Raw genomic sequence first — 19,147 nt, forward strand, 5'->3', positions numbered from 1 at the left:
GCATGTGTTCTATATGTGGATTATACGTATGTATGGCCAAGGATTATACGTGCACACCCGACTCTTTACATCACTCACTGGGATTGCGAAATTCCATCATTCTCCTCCCCCCTGGAAGCAAACCGAGCATCGAAATTTGCAGAAATCACTGATTTAATGGCTAATTTAATAATCAATAATTCAGCGGCGTGGTGCAGCAGCCGGATGGGCTGGGAGAGAAATCCCGGGATTTTACACCGTTTTTAGGGAATAAAGTGTCTGGCTCCCATTAAACCGCACACGGTGGGTCAGGGATATGTTCCCGCCCTCAGGGAGCCCACCCCCAAAAGCCAGAGACCCCCCCAAATTCAGCGCCGTTCGCTCTGCCCTCACTCAAGATGGCGGCGCCCTCTCATGCCCCTCAGCAGGCGCGAAGCCGCGCCCGGCGGACCCCGCCTGCCCTCTCCCGAAATGGCGGCCTTGCCAGCTTGCCCTCCCCCAACATGGCGGCCGCTCCGCAATGCTCCTGAAGGGCGCTGAAGCCGGCGGCTGGTGACCCGGATGCGCCCGCCCTTCTGCCCTTATCTAAGAGGGCGCCGCGTTCCTTAGCATTCCCAATGAGCGTGAAGGCGGAGGAGGGTGAGTGTAGCCCGGATGTAGGCGTGGCCGCCCTGCGCGTAGAGGGGCGGGGCCACGGCGCGTCCCCGGATGTTGCGTCGCTCCGTGAGCCGCCGCGGCCGTTTGCGAGCGGGGAGCGGAGCGGACGGAGCCAACATGGCGGCGCCGGGCCTGGCCCGGCCGTGACGGGGAGGCCGCGACTCCCCCCGGGGCGGCCCCGCGGGGCCCCAGAGCGCAGCGGGGGCCGGGCCGGCGGGCATGGCGGGGGCGCTGTAAGGGAGGCCTCGGCGGTGCCTGTGGGTGAGGGGACGGGCCCGGGGAACAGGCCGCTCCCCAGCTCGGCGCGGCCGGTACCGGGCGGGGGAGGCCCCGGGGGATGGGTGTGTAGGGCGGCCTGTGGTGCCGCTCCCCGCGGAGCCTCTCGCCGCCGTTCCCGGGGTCACTACACGTTCCCCCGGGGGCTTTAACGAGCCCGGTGCCTCCGGGAGGGAAGAACCCAGCGGGGGGAGCCGCGTCCCGGGGGTTTAGCGCTGGATTAGAGCTTAATTTGGAAGGGTTTATTTAGTAATATTGAATATAAACGTCACCAGCGTGGCGGGAGGGATAAACCCGGCCTAAGGAGCAGGTTAGGACGAGCCCGTTGTAAGCGCCAAGGAGACGGGAGGTATAGGCTGAGTTTTGAAAGGAGAACCCAGTTCGGGTGACGTTGTCTTGGTTTTTCTTTTTGTCAAGGTTTGTGACTTAAGCCGGGCCGGTTTCTGGAGGAGTCGCGATCCTCAGAGCAAAGCGAGGTTTAAATCCCGCCGGGAAGAGAGGAATTAGTTCGTCAGGAATGGTGGCTGTGCAGAAAGAAGTGACCTAGAGAGCGCGGGGGGAGCTCTGGACTTGCCTTTCCCATCTCCCTGCGTCAATAAGTTATTAAGTAGGAAAAAAAAGGGGGGGGGTTTGGGGGATAAAAAGACCGCAGAAATAAATTGGGTGGCTTCTGGCAAGTCGACCAACCTGACTCTGGAAGTTCGGCCAGACCCGGGACTACAGGAGCTGCTTCAGGAGCTTTTATTTAAAGAGCCGAGGAGAAAAGGGGTCGGAGACGCCGAGAAAAGGGCATCGGAGCCACCAAGAGACGCTTGGGACTGTGGATCTGAGAGCAGCGGAGCTCCCGGCCCAGGTGGGTGTTCTTGCGCCTTTCCCGACGTCCTCACGGTTCCCCCGGTTGCGAGAGGCTCCGGTGGATCCCACCCGGGTGTTTTGCTGACAGAAAGGGTGGGATTGGTCAAAGGGACCTGGTGGCGTCACCGGGGGTTCCATGTTTTGGGGTTTATTGGGTATTTTTTACCGTTGTCGCTTGGAAACCAGCGGAGCTGCCACAGATTAGATCGGGGGGTTAATTGGGGTGATAGGAATTAGCCGGGGTAACGAACAGAGGTGTTTTCTGCAATGAGACGTTCAATCCGATCCCCCAGGTAAATCCAGGCACCAAAACCTACCCCAAAACAGCTCCGGCTCTTCGAGGGCTCCGTCCGGTGCCACAGCGCAGTCGGACGCCTCCTCCTCCCCCCGGGGTGGTGTTTTGGGGCATTAATGGGCGTTTTGAGGGTTGTTTTCTTCATTATCGTTTCCCTTCACCCTCAGCACAACAGGAATTGGTTAAATCCTCAATTTTCTCCTGGGATGGTTGGTGGGTTCTGGTTCTGCCTTGGGGACGATCGGAGTCGTCGTGACCAAACCACAAAGCCACATTTCACCCCCAAATTGGGTTTTGTGCCTATCCGGGTGGGGCTGTGTTGGCATGAGGGGGGTTTTGTGGGTTTAGGCCGAGCCTTGGGCAAAGCTGGGACTGAGCAGTGACACCCAAAGCTCGTTTTTCCTGTTCACCTGAAATTATCCTCATGATGCCGGTGGGACGTCCCCTCCCGAGCGGCTTTGGGGACACGTTGCGGTGTCACCGGCAGCTCGTTGTGTTCTTGAGCAAAAATGGGGCGATTCAGGGTATTTTAACCCCCCCTCCAGGACTCAGAACAACCCCCCAAACTCGCTCGGTTTGAGCAGCACGAGAAGCACAGACGCAATTTAGTTGGTGCTAAATAATCAAAAGAGGGTGTTTGCTGAATTCCTGCCCTGGGTTTACGCAACTCGGCGCTTGGCAACCCCTCCGGGTGTGGAAAAATGAGCCATTTTAACCATTTTTCCCTAAAACTGCAAGAAAAGAGGGTCCTGGGGGCGACTGCAGGTGGAGCTGGCGCTGTTTTGGGGCCAGAGGTTGGGATTTTGGGGCTGTTGTGGTGTAAACATGCCGGTGGTTCCGTGATAAACGGACGCGTGGGTTTGTGTGGGGTTTAGGTCGGGTTTAAGCCGGGTTTATGTTTGGTTCGTTGGCCGGGATGGAAAGCAGAGGCCTAGTGGATCTGTTTCTCCTGGTTGTTTTACTTCTTTTGGGGGGTATTTGGAGCTCCCTCTGCAAACCCCGTGGCTTTGCCGGCTGGATATGTGGCTTCTGGTGACGCTCGGTGGCTTTTCCTTGTTCCCAAGATCCTCATTCCCAATCTTGTTGCTCCGGTTCCCAACTGGTGGGTTTTGGTGTAGGATTCCCCGGCACAGCTGAGCTCAAGTCACTGCTGGACATGACACAGGGATCAGATGGGGGGTTTTACCCCAATATTGATGGGAAAGGGGTCAAACCCTGTTCCCTTTGCACCCCCAGGGACCAGATGGGGGTTTTACCCCAGTATTGATGGGAAAGGGGTCAAACCCTGTTCTCTCTGCATCCCCAGGGACCAGATGGGGGTTTTACCCCAGTATTGATGGGAATGGATCAAACCCTGTTCCCTCTGCATCCCCAGGGACCAGATGGGGGTTTTACCCCAATATCAATATGAAAAGGACTAAACCATGTTCACTCTACATCCCTAGGGACCAGATGGGGTTTTTTACCCCAATATTGATGGGAAGGGGATCACATCCTGTTCTCTCTGCATCCCCAGGGCCGTGGTGCAGGGACCAGATTGGGATTTTGACCCCAGATATCGATGTGAAAGGGATCACACCCTGTTCCCTCTGCATCCCCAGGGACCAGATTGGGGGCTTTACCCCAATATCAGTGGGAAAGGGACTAAACTCTATTCACTCTGCGCCCCCAAGACCCCAGCGCTGATCCCATTTCAGGGTTTTTACCCCAGTATTGAGGGGAATGGATCAAACCCTGTTCCCTCTGCATCCCCAGGGCCATAGCACTGATACCATATCAGGCTTTTTACCCCAATACTGATGGGAAGGGGATCAAATCCTGTTCTCTCTGCACCCCTAGGGACCAGATTGGGATTGTGACCCCAGATTTCGATGTGCAAGGGATCGCACCCCTAGGGACCAGATTGGGATTGTGACCCCAGATTTCGATGTGCAAGGGATCACACCCTGTTCCCTCTGCATCCCCAGGGACCAGCGCAGGGTTTCTACCCACCCATCGATACCAAAGTCACTAAACCTCTTCCCTCTGTGTCTCCCAGGGCCACAACGCACCCACCAGATGGGTTTTTTTACCCCAATATCAATGTGAAATGCACTAAACTCCCTTCCCTCCTTGTCTCCAGGCTCCCCCAACCCCGAGGCCGCCGCCATGGCCGCCCCGAAGCGCCGCCGCGCTCAGGCCTGGCCGGAGGAGCGAGGCGACCGCGAGCACGGGCTCTACAGCCTGCACCGCATGTTCGACGTGGTGGGCGCGCAGCTGACGCACCGCGACGTGCGCGTCCTGTCCTTCCTCTTCGTGGACGTGATCGACGAGGCCGAGCGCGGCGCCATCCGCAGCGGCAGGGACTTCTTGCTGGCGCTGGAGCGGCAGGGCCGCTGCGACGAGACCAACCTGCGGCAGGTGCTGCAGCTGCTGCGCATCATCACCCGCCACGACCTGCTGCCCTACGTCACGCTCAAGCGCCGGCGGCCCGGTGAGTGAGCTAACGAGCACGCCCTTCGTTAGGTGTAATGAGCCCGGTGAGCAAACGAGCCTGGTGAGTGGGTGACTCATGAGTCCACCCTTGGTTAGGGCTGGTGGCCCTGTGAGCCTAATGAGCCCACCCTTTGCCATTCATTAGGGCTGGTGGGCCTGTGAGCCTAATGAGCCCACCCTTTGCCATTTGTTAGGGGTGGTGGCCCGGTGAGCCTAACGAGCCTGAGGATTGGGTGACTCATGAGCCCACCCTTCGTTAGGTCTGGTGGCCCTGTGAGCCTAATGAGCCCGACCTTCATTAGGGCTGGTGGCCCTGTGAGCCTAATGAGCCCACCCTTCACCATTCATTAGGGCTGGTGGCCTTATGAGCCTAACGAGCCCGGCCTTCATTAGGGCTCGTGGCCCTGTGAGCCTAATGAACCCACCCTTTGCCATTCGTTAGGGGTGGTGGCCTTGTGAGCCTAACGAGTCTGGCCTTCATTAGGGCTGATGGCCCGGTGAGCCTAATGAGCCCATCCTTCACCATTCATTAGGGCTGGTGGCCCTGTGAGCCTAACGAGCCTGGTGAGTGGGTGACTGATGAGCCCACTCTTGATTAGGGCTGGTGGTCCGGTGAGCCTAATGAGCCTGGTGAGTGGGCACCTAATGAGCCCACCCTTTGCCCTTCATTAGGGCTGGTGGCCCTGTGAACCTAACGAGCCTGGGGAGTGGGTGACTAATGAGCCCACCCTTCCTTAGGGCTGGTGGCCTGGTGAGTCTAATGAGCCTGGTTAGTGGGTGCCTAAGGAGCCTGGTGAGTGGGCACCTAATGAGCCCACCCTTTGTTAGGGCTGGTGGCCCTGTGAGCTTAATGAGCCCACTCTTCGTTAGGGCTGTTGGCCTGGTGAGCCTAATGAGCCTGGTGAGTGGGCACCTAACAAGCCTGCCCTTTGTTAGGACTGGTGGCCCGGTGAGCCTAATGAGCCTGGTGAGAGGGTGCCTAACGAGCCTGGCCTTCGTTAGGGCCCCATCATCCTCCTCTTTGCTGGGGTGGAGATTTGGCTTCATTTCTGGCAAACCCTACGGTTTCCTCCTTCCTTCAGAAGCAGAGAACTGGGATTGCTGCAGCTCTGGCTCCTGGTGCTCCCAGTGCTCCCAGTTCCCTCCCTCTGGCTCCCGGTGCTCCCAGTTCCCTCCCTCTGGCTCCCAGTGCTCCCAGCTCTCCCAGTTCTATCCCCCTGACTCCCAGTGCTCCCATATCTCCCAGTTCCCTCCCTCTGACTCCCATATCTCCCAGTTCCCTCCCTCTGACTCCCATATCTCCCAGTTCCCTCCCTCTGACTCCCATATCTCCCAGTTCTGTCCCTTCACCTCCCAGTTCTGTCCCTTCACCTCCCAGTTCTGTCCCTTCACCTCCCAGTTCTGTCCCTTCACCTCCCAGTTCTGTCCCTTCACCTCCCAGTTCTGTCCCTTCACCTCCCAGTTCTGTCCCTTCACCTCCCAGTTCTGTCCCTTCACCTCCCAGTTCTGTCCCTTCACCTCCCAGTTCTGTCCCTTCACCTCCCAGTTCTGTCCCTTCACCTCCCAGTTCTGTCCCTTCACCTCCCAGTTCTGTCCCTTCACCTCCCAGTTCTGTCCCTTCACCTCCCAGTTCTGTCCCTTCACCTCCCAGTTCTGTCCCTTCACCTCCCAGTTCTGTCCCTTCACCTCCCAGTTCTGTCCCTTCACCTCCCAGTTCTGTCCCTTCACCTCCCAGTTCTGTCCCTTCACCTCCCAGTTCTGTCCCTTCACCTCCCAGTTCTGTCCCTTCACCTCCCAGTTCTGTCCCTTCACCTCCCAGTTCTGTCCCTTCACCTCCCAGTTCTGTCCCTTCACCTCCCAGTTCTGTCCCTTCACCTCCCAGTTCTGTCCCTTCACCTCCCAGTTCTGTCCCTTCACCTCCCAGTTCTGTCCCTTCACCTCCCAGTTCTGTCCCTTCACCTCCCAGTTCTGTCCCTTCACCTCCCAGTTCTGTCCCTTCACCTCCCAGTTCTGTCCCTTCACCTCCCAGTTCTGTCCCTTCACCTCCCAGTTCTGTCCCTTCACCTCCCAGTTCTGTCCCTTCACCTCCCAGTTCTGTCCCTTCACCTCCCAGTTCTGTCCCTTCACCTCCCAGTTCTGTCCCTTCACCTCCCAGTTCTGTCCCTTCACCTCCCAGTTCTGTCCCTTCACCTCCCAGTTCTGTCCCTTCACCTCCCAGTTCTGTCCCTTCACCTCCCAGTTCTGTCCCTTCACCTCCCAGTTCTGTCCCTTCACCTCCCAGTTCTGTCCCTTCACCTCCCAGTTCTGTCCCTTCACCTCCCAGTTCTGTCCCTTCACCTCCCAGTTCTGTCCCTTCACCTCCCAGTTCTGTCCCTTCACCTCCCAGTTCTGTCCCTTCACCTCCCAGTTCTGTCCCTTCACCTCCCAGTTCTGTCCCTTCACCTCCCAGTTCTGTCCCTTCACCTCCCAGTTCTGTCCCTTCACCTCCCAGTTCTGTCCCTTCACCTCCCAGTTCTGTCCCTTCACCTCCCAGTTCTGTCCCTTCACCTCCCAGTTCTGTCCCTTCACCTCCCAGTTCTGTCCCTTCACCTCCCAGTTCTGTCCCTTCACCTCCCAGTTCTGTCCCTTCACCTCCCAGTTCTGTCCCTTCACCTCCCAGTTCTGTCCCTTCACCTCCCAGTTCTGTCCCTTCACCTCCCAGTTCTGTCCCTTCACCTCCCAGTTCTGTCCCTTCACCTCCCAGTTCTGTCCCTTCACCTCCCAGTTCTGTCCCTTCACCTCCCAGTTCTGTCCCTTCACCTCCCAGTTCTGTCCCTTCACCTCCCAGTTCTGTCCCTTCACCTCCCAGTTCTGTCCCTTCACCTCCCAGTTCTGTCCCTTCACCTCCCAGTTCTGTCCCTTCACCTCCCAGTTCTGTCCCTTCACCTCCCAGTTCTGTCCCTTCACCTCCCAGTTCTGTCCCTTCACCTCCCAGTTCTGTCCCTTCACCTCCCAGTTCTGTCCCTTCACCTCCCAGTTCTGTCCCTTCACCTCCCAGTTCTGTCCCTTCACCTCCCAGTTCTGTCCCTTCACCTCCCAGTTCTGTCCCTTCACCTCCCAGTTCTGTCCCTTCACCTCCCAGTTCTGTCCCTTCACCTCCCAGTTCTGTCCCTTCACCTCCCAGTTCTGTCCCTTCACCTCCCAGTTCCCCCAGTCCCGTCCCTCTGGGTCCCAGTGCTCCCAGTTCCCCCAGTCCCGTCCCTCTGGCTCCCAGTGCTCCCTGCTCTCCCAGTTCTATCCCTTCACCTCTCAGTTCCCTCCCTCTGGCTCCCAGTGCTCCCAGTTCCCCCAGTCCGATCCCTCTGGCTCCCAGTGCTCCCAGCTCTCCCAGTTCTATCCCTTCACCTCTCAGTTCCCTCCTTCTGGCTCCCAGTGCTCCCAGCTCTCCCAGTTCTATCCCTTCACCTCTCAGTTCCCTCCTTCTGGCTCCCAGTGCTCCCAGCTCTCCCAGTTCTATCCCTTCACCTCTCAGTTCCCTCCTTCTGGCTCCCAGTGCTCCCAGCTCTCCCAGTTCTATCCCTTCACCTCTCAGTTCCCTCCCTCTGGCTCCCAGTTCCCCCACTCCCCTCCCTCTGGCTCCCAGTTCCCCCACTCCCCTCCCTCTGGCTCCCAGTTCCCCCACTCCCCTCCCTCTGGCTCCCAGTTCCCCCACTCCCCTCCCTCTGGCTCCCAGTTCCCCCAGTTCCCCCAGTCCCCTCCCTCTGGCTCCTAGCTCCCCCAGTTCCCCCAGTCCCCTCCCTCTGGCTCCCAGTTCCCCCAGTTCCCTCCCTCTGGCTCCCAGTGGAGCTGCCAGGCCAAGCTGATCCCTCCGCCAACTCCTTTTTTGGACTAAAAACCCCAATTCAGAGTTCAAAGGGCTGAGCCAAAACCCAACCGCTCTAATTAGCATCTTCACTCTAAATGAGGATAATTGGCCTTTCCTCGGCGCTGCTGAGTCTCCCCAGTTTCTGCTGGTGGAGGCAGGAACCAAAACCTCCCAGTTTCGGGGTGCGCACGGGGGGACGGCGGCGCCGTTTCTGTGTTTCTTGAGCAGCTTTTGGGTTGTTTTGCACAAAACCAACCTCGGTTGGGGCGGAAACGTTTCCATCAAATGCCCAAAAGTAGCATTTCGAGTGACTTTCGGTGCGGGTTACGAGGGGTGGTTCAGGAGTCTCGCCCGGGTTTATCGACCCGGTTCCTGCTCCCCAAGTCCTTTGCAGTTTCTTCTCCTCCTGCCCTGTTTGTGGCTCCAAACCAGAGAAACTTGGTCCCCAATTGCCCTTGGCTGGTGTGGGGTTGGGTGGGATCGGGCCCAGAGCTCCCAAATGGGACAGAATCAACCCAAAAATCCATCCCGGCCTGCAACCTGACACCTGTGTCCCCTCTGTGCCCCTTGTGGGGCCCTCTGTCCCCTCTGTCACTCTTCAGGGGATCCGTGTCCCCTCTGTCCCTCCTGTAGGGACCTGTGTCCTCTCTGTCCCCTCTGCCTTCCCCGTAGGGCCTTGTGTCCCCTCTGTCACGCTTCAGGAGGTCCATGTCCCCTCCATCCTCCTATAGGGACCTGTGTCCCCTCTGTCCCCACTCAGGGGATCCATGTGCTCTCTGTCCCCTCTGTCCCCATTGTGGGGACCTCTGTCCTCCTTGTGGGGACCTGTGTCCTCTCTGTCACCCTTCAGGAAGTCCATGTCCCCTCTGTCTCCCCTGTGGGGCCCTCTGTTCACCCTTCAGGAGGTCCATGTCCCCTCTGTCCCTCCTGTAGGGACCTGTGTCCTCTCTGTCACCCTTCAGGGGACCTGTGTCCTCTCTGTCCATTCTGTAGGGCCCTCAGTCCTCCTTTCAGGGGACCTGTGTCCCCTCTGTCCCCACTCAGGGGATCCATGTCCCCTCCGTCCCTCCTGTAGGGCTCTGTGTCCCCTCTGTCCCCACTCAGGGGATCCATGTCCCCTCCGTCCCTCCTGTAGGGCCCTGTGTCCCTTCTGTCACCCCTCAGTGGATCCATGTCCCCTCTGCCCCCCTCATTCCCGTGTGCCCCCCGCAGTGTGTCCGGACCTGGTGGACAAGTACCTGGAGGAGACGTCCATCCGTTACGTGACCCCGCGGGCACACGGCGCAGCCGGGGGACACGGGCTCGGCCACCCCCACAAACCAGGTGGGTGTCACCCTGGGAACAGGGGGGACGGGGGTGACATACGGTTTGGGGAGCGGGTGTGCTGGGGGGTTGGAGGTTTGGGGGTTCCCCCTTTGGGCTTGTGCAGGTTCCTGGGGCTGCTGGCCGTCCCTTGGGATTGGGGGGGACACCGGGGGGGTGACAAGGCTGGAATGGAGTGTTGGGCACAGAGAAAAGCACCAACACGGTGAGCAGGGCCTCGGTGTCCCCATCCCACGAACCGGGGGCCTCGGTGTCCCCATCCCACGAACCAGGGAGCTCGGTGTCCCCATCCCACGAACCGGGGGGCTCGGTGTCTCCATCCTGCAAGTGGGGGGCTCAGTGTCCCCATCTTAAGTGGGGGGCTCAGTGTCCCCATCTTAAGTGGGGGCCTTGGTGTCCCCATCCTGCAAGTGGTGGGCTTGGTGTCCCCATCTTAAATGGGGGCCTCGGTGTCCCCAGTCCATGAGCTGGGGGGCTCAGTGCCCCCATCTGAAGTGGGGGACTCAGTGTCCCCATCCCACGAGCTGGGGGCCTCAGTGTCCTCATCCCGTGAGCCGGGGGGCTCAGTGCCCCCATCTGAAGTGAGGGCCTCGGTGTCCCCATCCCACCAACCGGGGGCCTCGGTGTCTCCATCCCACGAGCTGGGGGCCTTGGTGTCTCCATCCCGTGAGCTGGGGGGCTCAGTGTCCCCCATCCTAACCGAGGGCCTCAGTGTCCCCATCCCGCAAGTTGGAGCCTCGGTGTCCCCATCCCACGAGCTGGGGGCCTCGGTGTCTCCATCCTGTGAGCCGGGAGGCTCAGTGTCCCCCATCCTGCAAGTTGGGGGCCTTAGTGTCCCCATCCTGCAAGTTGGGGGCTTGGTGTCCCCATCCCGCAAGCCAGGGTGGCCTCAGCATCCCCGGGCCGTGCTGATGGGCTCATTGTCCCCTGTGTGTCCCCCCCAGTGCCTCCCCAGCACCCCGTTGTCTGCTGCTCCCCCGCGGGCCCCCAGCTCTGCGCCAAGCGGCCGGGCCGCGGCCGGACCCTCCCGGGCAGCCAGCGCAAGCGCAGGAAGTCGGCGACGCCGGATCCCAAGGAGAAGCAGACGTGTGGTGAGCACCCTTGGGAGGGCTTTGGGGGTCCCAGAATACAAAGCACCCCCCCATCCACTCATGGACAATGCCACAATTCACTCTAATTTCTGTGATTTCTGTACTTTCTAAAACTTCACTCTTATCCCATTCCCCGCCTCGCTTCGGGTTGCGGTCTGGATGAGCGGGTGGTGAGGGGACTGCGAACTGGTGAAGGGGGGAAGCCAGAGAGTCGTGGTCAATGGGGCAGAGTCCAGTTGAGGCCTGAGCAGTGAAAAGGGAGCTGGGGGTCCTGGGGACAGCAGGGTGAGCATGAGCCAGCACTGGGCCCTTGTGGCCAGGAAGCCAATGGGACCTGGGGTGGGTTAGAAGGGGGTGCTCAGTGGGTCAGAGAGGTTCTCCTGCCCCTCTGCTCTGCCCTTGAAAAAAGGGTTTAGTTCAGATACTATCAGGATATATTGGGGAACATATAGATGTACATAATGTAATATACACAGCCATAGCACCCTGAGAACGCCCCATCTCGTCTGATCTGGGAAGCTAAGCAGGGTCGGGCCCGGTCAGTGCTTGGATGGGAGACCAGCTGGGAACAGCGGGTGCTGTGGGCTGAGCCAGCACTGGGCCCTTGTGGCCAGGAAGCCAATGGGACCTGGGGTGGGTTAGAAGGGGGTGCTCAGTGGGTCAGAGAGGTTCTCCTGCCCCTCTGCTCTGCCCTGGGGAGACCACAGCTGGAATATTGTGTCCAGTTGTGGCCCCTCAGCTCCAGAAGGACAGGGAACTGCTGGAGAGAGTCCAGCGCAGCCACCAAGATGCTGCAGGGAGTGGAGCATTTCCCGTGTGAGGAAAGGCTGAGGGAGCTGGGGCTCTGGAGCTGGAGAAGAGGAGACTGAGGGGGGACTCATTGCTGGGGATCAAGATGGAAAGGGGCAGTGTCAGGAGGATGGAGCCAGGCTCTGCTGGGTGACACCAGTGACAGGACAAGGGGCAATGGGTGCAAACTGGAACACAGGAGGTTCCGCTGGAAGATGAGAAGCAACTTGTTGGGGGTGAGGGTGGCAGAGCCTGGCCCAGGCTGCCCAGGGAGGTTGTGGAGTCTCCTTCTCTGCAGACATTCAAACCCCCTGGACCCCTTCCTGTGGAACCTCAGCTGGGTGTTCCTGCTCCGGGGGGATTGCACTGGATGGGCTTCCCAGGGCCCTTCAACCCCTCACATTCAATGATTCTGGGAACAAACAGCAACCACATAACTGGGTGGGAGGGAACACGCAACACCAAGACGCCCCAACAACCATTGAAGCTTAAAGCGCCAAGTCCTCATATTTACTCCAAACCTTCATTTTACTACCACGGAACACTTTTTAATTGTATTACCTGAATTTAACGCTGTTTTCCTCCCCCCCATAGACATCCGCCTGCGCGTCCGCGCCGAGTACTGCCAGCACGAGACGGCGCTGCAGGGCAACGTCTTCTCCAACAAGCAGGACCCGCTGGAGCGCCAGTTCGAGCGTTTCAACCAGGCCAACACCATCCTCAAATCCCGCGACCTGGGCTCCATCATCTGCGACATCAAATTCTCCGAGCTCACCTACCTCGACGCCTTTTGGCGCGACTACATCAACGGCTCCTTGCTGGAGGCCCTCAAGGGCGTCTTCATCACGGACTCGCTCAAACAGGCCGTGGGCCACGAGGCCATCAAACTGCTGGTCAATGTGGACGAGGAGGATTACGAGCTCGGCCGCCAGAAACTCCTGAGGAACTTGATGCTGCAAACGGCTCCTTGAGCCCCGCGCGCTCCCCGCCCCGACGCTTTGGGGTTTTGCTTTGGTTTGGTTATGGTTTTTGGTTTGGAAAAGGAAAGGAAACGGTGGACCCCCCCCTTCCCCCATGGCCTGGGATGGTGCGACTCGGAGGCTTCGTGTTTCCACCTCCCGGCCCCTCTTGTCGCCTCTTGCGCTTTGTTTTTCCTCCTTTTCTTCTCTTTTCTTTTATATCCATTAAAAACAAACACACACACACACAGGAGAAAGGGCAAAAATCCTGCCTGGGCGGGGGGGTGTTAAACTGGGTGGGCTCAGGGGTGGCTTTGTCCCTTGTGTCACCGTCTTGGGGGCTCCATGTGCTGGGGGATCCCACCCTGGGTTGTGTGGCCCCTCTGGGTTGTGTCCCCCATGCTGTTTGTCCCTCAATCCCCCCCCGGTGCCTCAGGGGGGTTTCTCAGGAGTCAAACTGTTTCCCCCCCCCCCCCCCACTTCCCCACCGTGTCCCCCGGACCATGTGCCTTCGTGTCCCCTCCCCTGGGGGGGGACCAGCGCCAAGGGACCCCCCCAAACCTCCGCCTGTCCCCTCTGCGGCTGCCTGGCTCTACCCCCCCCTCCAGCTGGCAACTGGGACAAACTGGGACTAACTGGTCCAAGGGGCAGTGTTGCTGGCAGCCCAGCCCTCCCCACACATGGCGGGGGGGTCAGCAGCTCCGCGCCCCCCCCAAAAACAGCCGTTTTCCCCCCAAACCGCTGCCTATGGCTCTGAGGGGGTTTTTTGAGCTCCATCCCCATTTTGTGGTTTTTCTCCCCAATTGGGTGCAGTTCCCCCCCACCAGGGGATTTGTGGTGCGTGTGGCCCCCCCAGCGCACCCCCCCCCTTATCCGCTCATGGACGATTCTGCCACAACTCGCTGTAATTTCTGTGATTTCTGTATTTTTTAAAACTTCACTCTTAACGTCCCATTCCCTGTGTAGCTTCGGGTTTCTCGGAATAAACAGCGACCGCAGCGCCCGCCTCCTTCCTTCCTTCCCAACCCCCCCGGAGCGCACCCAAAAACAGGGGGGACGCTGAGATTTGGGGGGACACCCCCCCCTTGGTTGCGGCATGGGGAGCCCCGTGCGCATCCAGCTGCTGCGTTTTGGGGTGAAACGCTTCGAAATGGAGTGGATTTAGGTGTTAATGCATTGAGGGGGGTGTGGTGGTGCCATAGAGGTCGTGGCGCCGGTGTTGGTGCACCGGGATCTGGCGGCGGATGCTCTGCAGGTACTCGAGGTCGATGGTGGCGTAGCAGAGCCCGGGGGTGTCGCTGCACTGGGCCACCACGGTCCCCCAGGGATCGGCCACCAGCGAGTGACCGTAGGACACGCGGCGCTCGTGGTTCTGCCCCGTCTGCGCCGCCGCCACCACGTAGCACTGGGTCTCGATGGCCCGGGCCCGCAGCAGCACCTGGGGGGACAAGGGGGGGTTTTCTTGTGGCCAAGGCTAATGGGACCTGGGGTGGGTTAGAAGGGGGTGGTCAGTGGGTCAGAGAGGTTCTCCTGCCCCTCTGCTCTGCCCTTGAGAAAAGGGTTTAGTTCAGATACTATCAGGATATATTGGGGAACATATAGATATACATAATGTAATCTATACAGCCATAGCACCCTGAGAACGCCCCATCTGGTCTGATCTGGGAAGCTAAGCAGGGTCGGGCCCGGTCAGTGCTTGGATGGGAGACCAGCTGGGAACAGCGGGTGCTGTGGGCTGAGCCAGCACTGGGCCCTTGTGGCCAGGAAGCCAATGGGACCTGGGGTGGGTTAGAAGGGGGTGGTCAGTAGGTCAGAGAGGTTCTCCTGCCCCTCTGCTCTGCCCTGGGGAGACCACAGCTGGAATATTGTGTCCAGTTGTGGCCCCTCAGCTCCAGAAGGACAGGGAACTGCTGGAGAGAGTCCAGCGCAGCCACCAAGATGCTGGAGGGAGTGGAGCATCTCCCGTGTGAGGAAAGGCTGAGGGAGCTGGGGCTCTGGAGCTGGAGAAGAGGAGACTGAGGGGGACTCATTGCTGGGGATCAAGATGGAAAGGGGCAGTGTCAGGAGGATGGAGCCAGGCTCTGCTGGGTGACACCAGTGACAGGACAAGGGGCAATGGGTGCAAACTGGAACACAGGAGGTTCCGCTGGAAGATGAGAAGCAACTTGTTGGGGGTGAGGGTGGCAGAGCCTGGCCCAGGCTGCCCAGGGGGGCTGTGGAGCCCCGTGCTCACCTCCCAGTGCGCGGCGCCGGTGGGGAAGGTGAAGGCCGAGGGGTAGGTGAGGATGTCGGCGCCAGCGCGGCGCAGCGCCAGCGACAGCTCCGGGAACCGCAGGTCGTAGCAGACGGCGAGGCCGAGCTTTCAGTGACAAGGGGACATCAGCAAGGACACCACACCCTTGGGGGGCTCTGCAAGGAGCTTGGGGACAGCAGGAGACCCCCGTGTGCCCTCCTTGTACCTTCCCGGCCGGGGTGCTGACGGGCGGCACAATCTCAGCGCCGGGGTTGGTGAAGCCGCTCTCCTTCATGGTGACGCGTCCCTCCAGCTCCACGTCACACAGGTGGGTCTTCCTATAGGCGGCCACCAGCTGACCTGGGGACAAGACAGGGGACACGTTCGCATTGCCCGGTGACCCCAGTTGGTGGGGTTTGGGGGGGGGTCTCACCAGTGGGGTCCAGCAGCGCGTGGCAGTTGTAGATGCGCTGGGTGGTGTCCCAGTCCTTGCCACGCTCGTGGAAGCCACCAAGCGACAACCACACGCCGCACTCCCTGGGGACAACAACACAGGGTCACCCGGGGGGTCCCGCAGGTGCCACCGCCACCCCGGGGGTCCCCGGGGGTACCTGGCCAGGTTGGCGTATCGTCCCATGATGTCCCCATCCAGGCTCTCGGCCAAGCTCAGCGTCTGTGCCGGGTCGGTGCCGATGAAGTCGAAGCCCTCGGGGAGGAAGACGATGGTGGCGCCGCGCTCCGCCGCCTCCCGCACCAGCGTGGAGCACCCCGCGAAGTTCCGCTCCTTGTCCGGCGTCGATGTCACCTGCGCCACGGCCACCAGCGCCCGCGGGGGACGCGCCATGGGTCTGGGTGGGGGGCTGCGGGATGAGGGGGCGTTGGGGACCGCGGTGGCCACCTGAGGTCACCCCCGGGGACACCATGGGTCATTCTGGGGTCACCATGGGTCATCCCCCCCATCGCCGGTACCTGGCAGGGGTGGCGGAGCTGTGGGGACGTTGGGGGACGCAGGGGGGACGTTGGGGGACGCGGGGGGGACCCAGGCACAGGAGGCAAAGGGGGGGTCGGGGCAGCACCCGCAGCCTGGGGAAGGATGGGGGGGGTCATGGCTGTTGCCCCCAGCACCCCAAAAGTGTCCCCAGCACCCCCTGAACTGCCCCCAGCACCCCCGAATTACCCCAGCACCCCCGAACTACACTCAGTAGCCCAAAAATGCCTCCAGAACCCCCCAAAACTACCCACAGAGCCCCTCAATAACCCAGCACCCCAAAATGCCTCCAGCACCCCCCAAAATGCCTCCAGCACCCCCAAAACTGCCTCCAGCACCCCAATATAACCCCAGCACCCCCCAGCTACACTCAGTACCCCAAAAAAGCCTCCAGCACCCCTAAAAACCCCAGCACCCCAAAGTGCCCCCAGAACTGCCCCATTACATCCCAAAACTGCCCCAGTACCCCCAAACCTGCCCCAGAACCCCCAAAACACCTCCAGCACCCCAACCCCCCCCAGCACCCCCAATGCCCCAGCTCCCCCCAACCCGCTCTATTTGCCCCAAACTCCGTCCCCGCACCCTCAGACCGTCTCCCAACGCCATCACGCCCCCTGCACCCACCCCGGACCCCCAAATTCCCCCAGACCCCCCAGTTTCTCCCCCACTTTCCCTACATGCCCTGTTGGCGATGCCGAGGGGACGCGGGCAAAGTCCCCCCGGCCGCGCCCGCAGCAAAGATGGCGGCGACAGCGCCGCTGCCCTCAAGCAAGATGGCGCCGCTTCCGTTGGGTGCCGGAAGAGGCGGGGCTCGCCCGCTGACGGGGGAAAGATGGCGGACGGCGGGAAGGGGCGGACGGCGGCGGCCCCGGGGGGAAAAGCGCTGACAGCGGAGCAGGTGCGGGCTCTGGCGGTGGGGGAGCGGCCCTGGGGATGGCCCTGGAGCCCCCCGGGAAGCGGGGGAGGGCCCTGGGGCGTTGTGGGGGGGTCTCAGTCGGGCAACGGGGGCCCGGCCCTGTCAGCCGTCCGTGTCCCCGCAGGTGGTCGCCCGGTTCAACCGGCTGCGGCAGGAGCAGCGCGGCCTGGCTTCCAAGGCGGCTGAGCTGGAGCTGGAACTCAACGAGCACAGGTGGGGTTAGGGGGGGCCTCATCCTCCCACTCTCCTCATCCTCCCACCCTCCTCATCCTCCCACCCTCCTCATCTTCCCACCCTCCTCATCCTCCCACCCTCCTCATCCCCCTCACTCTCCTCATCCCCTCACCCCCCCCACCCCCCCATCCCCTTCACCCCCCCATCCCCTTCACCCCCCCATCCCCCTCACCCCCCCATCCCCTTCACCCCCCCCATCCCCTCACCCTCCTCACCCCCCCCATCCCCTCACCCCCCCCATCCCCTCCACCCCCCCATCCCCTCCACCCCCCATTCCCTCATCCCCTCACCCCCCCATCCCCTCACCCCCTTCACCCCCCCATCCCCCTCCACCCCCCCCCATCCCCTCATCCCCTCACCCCGCCATCCCCTCACCCCCTTAACCCCGCCATCCCCTCACCCCCTTAACCCCGCCATCCCCTCACCCCCTTAACCCCGCCATCCCCTCACCCCCTTCACCCCGCCATCCCCTCACCCCCTTCACCCCGCCATCCCCTCACCCCCTTCACCCCGCCATCCCCTCACCCCCTTCACCCCCCCATCCCCTCACCCCCTTCACCCCCCCATCCCCTCACCCCCTTCACCCCCCCATCCCCTCACCCCCTTCACCCCCCATCCCCTCACCCCCTTCACCCCCCCATCCCCTCACCCCCTTCACCCCCCCATCCCCTCACCCCCTTCATCCCCTCACCCCCTTCACCCCCCCATCCCCTCACCCCCTTCACCCCCTCATCCCCTCACCCCCTCACCCTCCTCCCCCTTTCCCCAGCCTGGTGATCGAGACGCTGCGGGAGGTTGATCCCACTCGCCGCTGTTACCGCATGGTTGGTGGCATCTTGGTGGAACGGACCGTCAAGGAGGTGCTGCCGGCGCTGGAGGCCAACAAGGAGCAGGTCAGGGACCCCCTGAGCACCCCCAGAGACCCCTGGGACCCCCAGGAACCTCCCCAGACCCACCCATGGAATCCCTTGAATCTTCTTCAGTACCCTCAGACCCCCTAAAGCCCCCCTAAGGCCCCCCTAGACCCATTGGAACCCCCAAGAACATCCCCAGGACCCTCAGACCCACCTGGAGCTTTTCTGGAACCCTCAGACCTCCCCCAAGCCCCTCAGGACCCCCTGGGACCCCCAAGAACCTCCCCAAACCCCCCTGGAACCCCTTGAAGCTTCCTCAGGACCCTCAAACGCCTCCAGAGCCACCCCAGGACCCACTGGGACCCCCAAGAACCTCCCTGGAGCCTCCTTGGTACCCCCAAGAATTTCCCCAGGACTCCCAGGCTCCCCTGGAGCTTCCCTGGGACCCTCAGACCCCCCCCAAAATCCCCCAGGGCCCCCTGGGACCCTCCAGAACCTCCCCAGAGACACCTTGGGACCCCCAAGAACCTCTCTAGGACTCCCAGACCTCCCTGGAGCTTCTCTGGAACCCTCAGACCCCCCTGGGACCCCCAGAGCCACCCTGGGACCTCCAAGAACCTTTCCAGGCCCCCCAGACCTCCCTGGAGCTTCTCTGGAACCCTCAGACCTCCCCCAAACCCCTCAGGACCCACTGGGACCCCTAAGAACCTTCCCAGATCCCTTTGGAGCCTCCTTGGGACCCCCAAAAACTTCCCCAGGACTTCCCTGGGACCCTCAGACCCCCCCCAAATCCCCCCTGGGACCCTCCAGAACCTCCTCAAAGCCCCTTTGGACCTCCAAGAACCTCTCCAGCATCCCCAGACCTCCCTGGAGCTTCTCTGGAACCCTCAGACCCCCCAAAAGTCCCCCTAGACACCCTGAATTCCCCCAGATTGTCCCCAAGACGCTCAGAGCACCCCCCCCGAGACCCTTTTTCCCGCCCCCCCCAGATCAACAAGCTGCTGGAGTCGCTGTCGCAGCAGCTGCAGGCGAAGGGCCGGGAGCTGAACGAGTTCCGCGAGCAGCACAACGTGCGGCTGCTGGGGGAGGAGGACGCGCGGCCCCCCCGCGACGGAGCCCCGGGGGGCAAGGGGGGCGCGGCCGGGGTGCTGGTGTCCTGACCCCCCCTGTTTTCCCCCCCCCAAGTGTCCCCTCCCCACCCCCGCTGTGTTTAGTGCTGCTCCCAATGGGTTTTTGTTAAATAAATGTCTTTTGTTTTGGTCTTTGGATAAGGGTCAAGTGTAGGTGTTGGGGGGGGCACCCCAAATGTTAGGGACATGGGACACAGCGGGGGGCAGGTCCATAGGGGACACGGGGATCACAGAAGGGGACAGGGATGT

The 19,147-nt window shown here is 61.3% G+C and overlaps 3 protein-coding genes and 2 pseudogenes across 8 annotated transcripts; 4 read left to right on the plus strand and 1 right to left on the minus strand.

The window, feature by feature from the left end:
* The first annotated feature begins 703 nt into the window (after positions 1-703).
* Positions 704-13,541, plus strand: DEDD (death effector domain containing). 3 transcript variants are annotated; one of them, XM_065857650.2, is made up of 6 exons: positions 704-897; positions 1,330-1,765; positions 4,185-4,535; positions 9,594-9,704; positions 10,649-10,795; positions 12,179-13,541. In XM_065857650.2, the coding sequence occupies exons 3-6, from the start codon at positions 4,211-4,213 to the stop codon at positions 12,553-12,555; spliced, it is 960 nt and encodes a 319-aa protein (XP_065713722.1). In that variant the 5' UTR covers positions 704-897; positions 1,330-1,765; positions 4,185-4,210; the 3' UTR covers positions 12,556-13,541. The 3 variants fall into 3 exon arrangements, with proteins under 3 accessions (XP_065713722.1, XP_065713721.1, XP_065713720.1); XM_065857649.2 differs by having other exon boundaries at positions 704-893; XM_065857648.2 differs by having other exon boundaries at positions 704-869.
* On the plus strand, positions 11,264-11,382 carry LOC136113031 (5S ribosomal RNA; annotated as a pseudogene).
* NIT1 (nitrilase 1) lies at positions 13,447-16,537 on the minus strand. Of its 4 annotated transcripts, none has more exons than XM_065857645.2 (7): positions 16,442-16,537; positions 15,746-15,859; positions 15,388-15,636; positions 15,210-15,313; positions 15,003-15,136; positions 14,777-14,902; positions 13,447-13,981 (listed from the first exon to the last, which is right to left on the minus strand). In XM_065857645.2, coding segments are annotated over exons 1-7 (999 nt in total). In that variant the 5' UTR covers positions 16,444-16,537; the 3' UTR covers positions 13,447-13,711. The 4 variants fall into 4 exon arrangements, with proteins under 4 accessions (XP_065713717.1, XP_071656557.1, XP_065713718.1 ...); XM_071800456.1 differs by having other exon boundaries at positions 16,446-16,521; XM_065857646.2 differs by lacking the exon at positions 15,746-15,859 and having other exon boundaries at positions 16,442-16,536.
* Positions 14,162-14,280, plus strand: LOC136113048 (5S ribosomal RNA; annotated as a pseudogene).
* A 32-nt stretch (positions 16,538-16,569) lies between the features above and the next one.
* Positions 16,570-19,039, plus strand: PFDN2 (prefoldin subunit 2). The gene is made up of 4 exons (XM_065857698.2): positions 16,570-16,662; positions 16,805-16,893; positions 17,684-17,807; positions 18,758-19,039. The coding sequence occupies exons 1-4, from the start codon at positions 16,597-16,599 to the stop codon at positions 18,926-18,928; spliced, it is 450 nt and encodes a 149-aa protein (XP_065713770.1). The 5' UTR covers positions 16,570-16,596; the 3' UTR covers positions 18,929-19,039.
* Positions 19,040-19,147: the final 108 nt, after the last annotated feature.

Source organism: Patagioenas fasciata, chromosome 30 (assembly GCF_037038585.1).
Source record: "Patagioenas fasciata isolate bPatFas1 chromosome 30, bPatFas1.hap1, whole genome shotgun sequence".
Taxonomy (NCBI): Eukaryota; Metazoa; Chordata; class Aves; order Columbiformes; family Columbidae; genus Patagioenas; species Patagioenas fasciata.

Bases quoted from the DNA above. Each gene is read 5' to 3' on its own strand.
- DEDD (XM_065857650.2), top strand. From the start codon at position 4,211: ATGGCCGCCCCGAAGCGCCGCCGCGCTCAGGCCTGGCCGGAGGAGCGA. The intron at 4,536-9,593 runs GTGAGTGAGCTA...TGCCCCCCGCAG, and splicing joins GCTCAAGCGCCGGCGGCCCG to TGTGTCCGGACCTGGTGGAC. The intron at 10,796-12,178 runs GTGAGCACCCTT...TCCCCCCCATAG, and splicing joins CAAGGAGAAGCAGACGTGTG to ACATCCGCCTGCGCGTCCGC.
- NIT1 (XM_065857645.2), bottom strand. The intron at 15,637-15,745 runs GTACCGGCGATG...CTCATCCCGCAG, and splicing joins AGCTCCGCCACCCCTGCCAG to CCCCCCACCCAGACCCATGG. The intron at 15,314-15,387 runs GTACCCCCGGGG...TGTTGTCCCCAG, and splicing joins CGATACGCCAACCTGGCCAG to GGAGTGCGGCGTGTGGTTGT.
- PFDN2 (XM_065857698.2), top strand. From the start codon at position 16,597: ATGGCGGACGGCGGGAAGGGGCGGACGGCGGCGGCCCCGGGGGGAAAA. The intron at 16,894-17,683 runs GTGGGGTTAGGG...CCCTTTCCCCAG, and splicing joins CTGGAACTCAACGAGCACAG to CCTGGTGATCGAGACGCTGC. The intron at 17,808-18,757 runs GTCAGGGACCCC...CGCCCCCCCCAG, and splicing joins TGGAGGCCAACAAGGAGCAG to ATCAACAAGCTGCTGGAGTC.